Below are 8,061 nucleotides of genomic sequence, written 5' to 3' on the forward strand. Positions count from 1 at the left end.
AGGTGCTGTGTGTGTACCTTCCTGTATCATACCTCCCAGTGACCCCGTCATACTGCCCGAAAACATAACTGCTGAGACTATGGATCACCGTCTGCAGCCCACCAGAGTCCAGGTAAGCAGGCAGGTGTGTTTCTCTAGCAGGGGGTTCAATGGCAGCATAGTGGAGAGCCCCTCTCTTCTGTCTGATGTTTTTTTTACCCAAAAGCTCTTTTCCTTGGGTGAAGAAGGGTAAGACTTGGGAAAACAAGCAGCATAAGTGAGCTTAGGGCTGACTGGTCCTCTCCAAGGAGCTGCCCAGGCTGCATGCCCTTGGAGGTACTTACTGCTCCCCATAACTACCTTCCAGTACTTGTGGGGAACTTATAAACAGGAGGAAGAGTGACTTTTTACACAGGCAGATAGTGACAGGACAAGGGGAAATGGTTTTAACTAAGAGAGGGGAGATTTAGGTCAGATATTAGGAGAGAATTTTTCGCCCAGAGGGGGGTGAGACACTGGCCCAGGTTGCCCAGAGAAGCTGTGGCTGCTCCTCCCTGGAAGTGTTCAAGGCCAGGTTGGATGAGGCTTTGAGCAACCTGGTCTAGTGGAAGGTGTCCCTGCTGATGGCAGGGGGGTTGGAACTGGATGAGCTTTAAGGTCCCTTCCAACCCAAACCATTCTGTGATTCTCTGATTAAATTCTATAACCAGATTTCGGTGCTGAGGTCCTCCTCCCTCCCACCGCTTCTTCCTCCCCTTCCCTCCCTTGCAGAGGTTATTGCACAGCCTCCTGCCCTCCCGTACCAAAGCTCAGCATGAGTGACCAGCTCCCAAGGACTCTCGGGATAACACAATGGATGAAGTTCAGTGCAGGAATCCTGCTGATTTTTCAGGACGTGCCACATGCCTAAACCTGCTACGCTGCTGTTCTTGTGCTGGGAGAGCAAAAACCACCCCTGGCACTGGGCACGGCATGAGCTCTGGTCCCCCATTACCTGGCAAGAAAGATGCAACCCCAGGCAGGGATGTCCTTGCCAGGGAGGAGGCAGGGCACTGTCAGCTGGAAGGTGTCTCTGGCTGCCAGGACCCGCTGGCCAGCTTCTTGCCTCTGGGCTGGAACCAGAGAGCCTTTCCTTCCCCATCTCTTACTCATTTTGTAGGCAAAACAGCTCAAATAGCTCAAATAGTTTGGATCCTAACGGCACAACTTTCCCAAAAAGCAGCCTTGCCGGGGTAATATTTCTTAAAATAAAACCCGAGATGCATAATAAGGAAGGAGGTGGAACAAAGCAAAGCAAACACTCTTCCCAAGGAGCCAGAGCTCCCATCCAAGTGCTTTCCCCTCCTCCTGGGAAGCCGCAGGAGGCCCAGCCTCGTGCCTGTGGATACTACTGTACATGGCCTTGAGTCAGGCCCACGGCTGGTCGCTGCCGGGGGCTGAGGATGCCCGGGGTGTGTGGGATGGTTAAGCACGAGCCTTGGAAGGAGTCCTGGCCTTTGAGGGATGGGATGGTTTGGCCCATTGAGGCAGTGGCCTTCAGCTTCCCTTTCACTGCCGCTGCTGGAGGCTCTCGTGCAAGGGAGGCATTTTGCAGGGAGGAGGAGGAGGAGGAGTAGGAGGAAGGTGTTATTTTAAGAAGCAGCACTCCCTCTTGCCAGGAGCTCTCTCCCTGGACTGTCTTGTTTTCTTCTCTGTCCCGGCTCCTGCCTCTGCTCCCTGCTTTGCTTCTCCAAGAGTTCGATGGGGGCAAACCACACAAGGTGCTGCAGAGGCCAGTGGGGGAGGGCACACTTCCTTTTTGCTTTCAACTCTGATTCATTGCAGCCCACAGTTGAGCAGGTTTGTCCCTTTGCCCCTTATTTCCCGTCCTGGAATATAAGTACATTAATATAGAAGCATAGAACTTTGTGAGTGGGAAGGGACCCACCAGGATGATGGAGTCCAACTCCTGTCCCTGCACAGGACAATCCCAACATTCACACCATGTCCCTGATGGCCTTGGCCAAATGCTGCTGGAATCCTGTCAGCCTTGGTGCCATGAGCACCTCCCTGGGGAGCCTGTTCCAGTGCTCCACCACCCTCTGCCTCAAGCCTCATGGCCAACCTCACCCTCCCCTGCCACATCTTCCTGCCATTTCCTCTGCTCCTGGCATTCGTTGGTGGCCAGAGAGAAGAGATCAGCGCCTGCCCCTCCTCTTCCCCTTGGGAGGAAGTTCTAGACCCCCATGAGAACTCCTCTCAGTCTCCTCCAGGCTGAACACACCAAGTGACTTCAGCCTCTCCTCATCTGGCTTCCCCTCTAAACCTTTCACCAATTTGGTGTCCCTCCTCTGGACAATATGCACACAGTAAAATGCTGTTTAAGTTGCACAACATCCATGTGTGAAACACCCATATGGAGTGAAGATGCAAATATCCTCCATGTTGAGTGGGAATTGGTGAGCTTGGCCACCCTCCCCAGCCTTTGCCCCATCTGACGGCAGCTACCTCTGCATCTGCCTTCTCTGTGCTGGCTGAGGACAGCCAGGAGCTCACCCTGCCCCAGCCCCATCACTGAACATGCAGCTGAAGGACCTGCAGCAGGTCTGTGTGGGCAGAGCTGCCCCATCCCCAGCTCCCATCAGTGCCACTCATTGATACTGGAGCTGGGCTGTCTGCCTGCTTCTCATCTCAAACGAGAGCCTGGGAGAAAACATACGTGCCCCTCGGCGCAACTCTGGCGCTGTGAAGGGCATCCTAGGACACTTCCACGGGCCAGCCGTTGTTTTACGAGGCCTCAGATTTCAAAGTCTGCCCAAGCTTTACAAGGAGGAAATTGCCTGTGCGGTGGGGCTTTTCTTCCCCCTGTGTAATCAGGAGTGCTCCCCACAAACCCCCGCTGAACGAGCGGGATGTCTCAGTTCCAGCGCGGTGAAACCGAGCCCTTCACGTCTCACTCTTGTGTCCCTTTGGCTGCAACAGCCGAGTTCCGAGGCCTCAGATTTCAAAGTCTGCCCAAGCTTTACAAGGAGGAAATTGCCTGTGCGGTGGGGCTTTTCTTCCCCCTGTGTAATCATGAGTGCTCCCCACAAACCCCCGCTGAACGAGCGGGATGTCTCAGTTCCAGCGCGGTGAAACCGAGCCCTTCACGTCTCACTCTTGTGTCCCTTTGGCTGCAACAGCCGAGTTCGTGCCTCGTAAATACCAGCGATAACCTCAGCCCCGCGAGCGGACGCGAGTCTGGTGTATCTGCTTCAGGCGAGGTCCAGGGCGGTGAGTCCTCCCAGGTTCTGGTTCTTGGAGCCTGAGCAAGGTCAATGAGCTCATTGATGCAGGCAACAAGTGATGACCAGCTCAGCCCCCCATCTGTGATGGTTTCACTGGGCTGGCACCCAAACACAGCCACTCACTCACTCCCCCCTGCCCCAGGGGATAGGGGAGAGAACTGGGGGGCAAGGGTAAGGAGACTCGTAGGGTGAGAGAAGAACAGTTTAATAATGGAAATTTAAAAAACCTTAAAATAATAATGATATTAAAATTATAATGATAATAATAGTAATAAAATATGCAAATGAGTGACACCCAGTGCCATTGCTCACCACCCACTGACCAAGCCCGGCCCATTCCCAGATAACAATCCCAGAGGAGCGACAATCCCGAACCAAAACCACAATCCCGGGAGAGCCAGAGCCCGAGCGAAAGCCAGAGAGAGCAAGAGAGGGAGAGCCCCTCATGAATCTCCTGCCCATGACATTGTATGACATGGCATATCCTATTGGCATATCCAAATGCCAATCTAGCTTATTAATTTAAATATTAATTCATCTCCCCCCCAACAAAATCTTGCACTTGCAGACTAGCAAAACATGAAGTCCTTCAACTTCCAGTGACAAATGAAAACATCAGTTTGTTAGCAATGTTCCTCTCATAACAAATAACAGCTGAAACCAAACCCCAGCACTTTTCTAGCTACTAAAAAAAAAAAACCAAAAAAAACCTAAAACAAAAAACCCCAGGTCTCAGCTAAAAAGCGGGACACCATCCTGTATGAGCATCACCTTCTACCCATCATGTAGAAAGGTGGTGGCAGACCCTAGGCCATCATGGCTCCAGGTGGTTTACTCCCAGCAGCAGCTTGTGGCTAAGTCAGCAACTGGAAGCCAAACCCACTTGTCTTGTGGTCCCTGCCATCTCCCTTTGTCCTCTCCTACTTGTGTATCTGCATACATCTATGTCTACCTAACCGCCACCTTGGACAACGTACCTGTTTTTTTTGGGGTGAATCACGTGTAGCTGCCTTGGGTTTGCTGGGCTTCAAAGGGTTTCCCATTGGGCAGAGGTGCAGGGAAGGTCCTGGAGATGCCAAGTGCTGTTCAGCACCCCAGTGAGCAACCCATTGTGGTGGGAACCCTCCATTTCTAGAGAGTGCTGGTGGCTGTTGCCCTCCCTCTGCCACCTCACCTAACAATAGATCTTTTCTTCTTCCCTCCTCAGCATATCGTGTGCACGGGCAGGCTGCGGTGGTATCCAGACCCCTTTGTCATTCACTGCATCCAGTCGTGTGAGGTAAGGCCCCCCCTGACCCCAGCATGAGCTACCTGCTCCTTGTAGGAGAACTTCTGGCAATGAAGACCTGCTCCAGCACAAAGCTAGATGGCTTTGCCTTCCCGTTTGCTCTGAGCTGGGCCAGGGCTTGCTGGCTGAGCAGAGATCAGAGCAAACATCCTTGGGTAGGGTCCCCAGCAGCCAGGGCGATGTTGGGGAACAAGAGCTGCAGAATAACCCATTTCTTTCCTTCCTCTTGGCTAACCCAACAAGAACATTCTAGCAAAAGGATTTCACTGGCAAGGGGTATCCCCAAAAATCCTCTGTTACCTCCAAGCCTGAATATTTCCTTTAACCAGAACTGCAGTTCTAGAGTAACAACGGATCCAGAAAAGCCCTGTGTGACTCATGCATCCAACCAAAACAACGAGGATTTCCAGCCTCGTACATGCAAAACAAACCGCTCCTGAAGAATCTGCAGACAAAGGATTCCTTGCAGAAATTGGTTAGCCGCTCATTTTGCTTTGAATAATGACCAGGCAGGAGAAAATCATAGGCAGCCTGGAGTCGGTTTGCAAAGGAAATTAAAAATAGGCAGTCTTTGTCAAGCACTACTTGTTATTATGATTGAGGATAAAATGGAAAAGGGGAGGTATTTTGGAATGTTGTACACTGAAAAAATTGGGATTTTTTTACCAAAAAGGAAAATGGAAATGAAGTTTGCACACCAAAAATAGCTTTGGGTTTCGCTGATTGTTTTTCACGTGCCCATTTCCATGCAAATGATGGCTTTTGCTCACCAATTCTGCCTAGCTCAGCTCTTGTTGAGTGAAGTGGGGGAGAAAGGGTGATGTTGCAGGGGGCACGTCCCCAGGAAGGAATTGTTATGGTCAACAGAAGGTGCAGCAGTTATTTCCCAAACTCCATGGTTGTGTTGTGTGTCTCTAGTGCAAGGCATGGGCTGCAAGAGTAGGGGAATGAGGTGCTGGGTGCTAGACAGGTGTTTGATGGTTGAGTACCAGAGCTTAGCAATGGATCCTCTGGCACTTGGGGAGCTCCAGGTCTTTCTAAACTGCATCTTTCAGCTCAGCTCTGGGACAATGTATTTGAAGTAGGGTGAGCTTATGTGGAAGAGTCAAGATGGTTGTGGTGATCTCTGTGGTTCTTCTGCTAACAAGGGAGAACCACTCCTCGTGCTCTTTAGAAGCTGGTCCTTCCAAAAAAGAAACAGATGGGGTATGAGGTGCTCCTTCTTCTCCTCCTGTGCAGCTCAGGTGAGAGGAAGCAGACACAGCCATGAGAGTGTTCCTTTGGCTCAGGTACACCAGACCCACCCCAGCCTTTCCCCCTCTCTGGTTCTTGCACATCACCTTAGGTCTGTGTCTTCAGCAAGAAGTCCCATAGGGGACAATGAAAAAAAGCTTGTTTGTGTGTGAGAGAAAGAGAGGGAGAGATAGGGACCAACTGCTTGAAATCCAGCATCTCATGGTAACAGTCACTGCCTTCTTATTAGCAACCCAAACCTGGTCACAGCCAACATGATGGCTTTCTCTTCCTGGATGCTTTTCATCCTTGTTTACTCTTAGAAAGCAATCCTAGACAGTAGTCTTGGCATACAGGAGGTTAGACAATCCAAAATCTTGCCGTGTCCTACTAGAAGATGGAGAGCCCATGCTCTTCATCACCTCTGTAGGCTTTTCTGTGCCTTTTCTGCTTTCAATTAACCTTTCCTAGCCACTGACCAAGCAGTACATACTCTTCCAACTGAGGTCTCACCAAAGCCCTGCACAAAGCTTCCTTGTGCTGCTCATGTCTCTTTTGATAGGACCCAGAACTAGATCTGTTATTTCTGCAGTTGCATCAGTCTGGCAGCTCAGAGATATCCTGAGGTTAGCAAGTACACCCAGATCTTTCTCTACTTCCTTTGTTTCCAGCTGATGAGCTCTGAGCTAACAGCAGATGTTTTACCATCAGTACAAGATCTTGCCCTTCAATTTTATACAAGTGAATGTCATCCTGTTTCTTCCTCTAGTTCTTTGGGTCATCTAACTCCTTGTCAGCTATCCTGATCCTCCTCTATGGAACAATGCCTTCTTTCCTCCTTAGCAATTTCGTCAGCACAGGCCTATTTTTAAGGTCACAGTCACTCACTGTGATACTAATGAAGATTCATCTTCAGATTATTGCTTTCTACCCGGATGGCTCTCTTTTTTGAAACAGCTCACAGCTGCCTCCTCCCTGTTCTCCTCCTTCTCTCTTCTCATGTGTCTTTGATTATTCTTTTCCTTGGGTTTTCTTCTACAATGCTGCAAGTTATTAAGGTTGGATTGATAAGCCAAGTCTTCCTAGATAACTCTTTCACACGTGTTTTATAGTAGTCAGTGTCTTGTCACAAGGAATAACTCTTACCCAAAGTGTCTCATCCAAAGCATTGCTCTGGGAGCTGCTGCTCAGGACTGGGAACAAGGGAGGTGTTACCAGTCCCCTCGTTTGACCACTGAAAATGCCCTGGATGTTGTTTCTACCTCATCTATGCTTCTTTCCAGCCTCACTCTTATTCCTCTCTTGCCTTCATCCTTGTGACCAAAACCATTGCAGTTCTTGGAGGCCATTTCATGTGGGACACAATCTCTTGTGGGATGTGGAAACATCAGACAGCAAGAGTCAGGTAGAGATGGAATATAACCTCTAATCTGCTCTTGCTCCATGGTACCCCCCCTGCTCTTGTGTTTTTTCTTGTTCTCCACTTCATTTACCTGCATGAGAAAGGTTTGGTGCCTGTAGAACGTAGCCCCTGTTGGGTCTGACGAGGTTCAGCTTGACTTGCCATGCCCATGGGACCTCTTAGTCCCACGTTCCTCCTCATTTCACATTAATACCTCACTGGGGGAACCTCCTTTAGGAGCCCAGCCTCTGCTCTCCACTGGGCAGTGGAATGCTGTTCCAGTGGACTGTCCAGGTCACCTCAAGTCTGAGTCACCCCCTTGGAGATAATGTTGTCTCTCCATTGACTGCAGAGCACATGTTGGATGAAAAAGCTTTCTCATCTGGATGCCTTAGTGAGGGGCACAACCCTATGTAAGAGAAATCCAGGCCACCTGGCTGCTCATACCACCTCTACCTGGTGGAGTCACTTCAGGCTGGACCATGTCAGTAGTAGCCAAGCCTCAACCTCCCCAGCCCCAGCAGCTGGAGCCTTGCCTTGCCTTGGAAAGCTCAGGTCACCACACAATGGCGTTAGAGGGATTCTCACTCATCTTTGTCGTACGCTGGCAGCGAATCAACCAGCCTGCTCATGTCTCTCGCTCCTCTCCCCACCTCCCTTCTCTTTCCATTAATCTGGTCATCCATCTGCCTCCCTGCCTCTCACCACGCCTTGCCAAGTTCCCCATCCCCGGAGCAGGGAGGCACGTAGTTCAGTGGGCAAAGGAGGGGAGGGAGGGTTGCAAATCCTTCCAGGAGCCCGTCAGGAATACGAGTTAGAGCTGAGTGTGCTTTGCCTCTCGAGGGCCAGTGGAACATCTCATCCCCTGCCATCAGTAGAAAAACAGATGGCAG

The 8,061-nt window shown here is 50.6% G+C and overlaps 1 protein-coding gene across 1 annotated transcript in view; it reads left to right on the top strand.

Moving 5' to 3' along the window:
* The window catches only part of LOC104527920 (pappalysin-2-like), a gene marked incomplete at both ends in the record, with an annotated part of 18,068 nt that extends 13,544 nt beyond the window's left edge, over positions 1–4,524 (top strand). Inside the window, 2 exons of the mRNA XM_010171766.1 lie at positions 3–112; positions 4,453–4,524. Coding sequence (XP_010170068.1) covers positions 3–112; positions 4,453–4,524 — 182 coding nt within the window. The remainder of the gene's footprint in view (positions 1–2; positions 113–4,452) is intronic.
* Positions 4,525–8,061: the final 3,537 nt, after the last annotated feature.

This window comes from Antrostomus carolinensis, unplaced genomic scaffold (assembly GCF_000700745.2).
Source record: "Antrostomus carolinensis isolate BGI_N321 unplaced genomic scaffold, ASM70074v2 scaffold20907, whole genome shotgun sequence".
Taxonomy (NCBI): domain Eukaryota; kingdom Metazoa; phylum Chordata; class Aves; order Caprimulgiformes; family Caprimulgidae; genus Antrostomus; species Antrostomus carolinensis.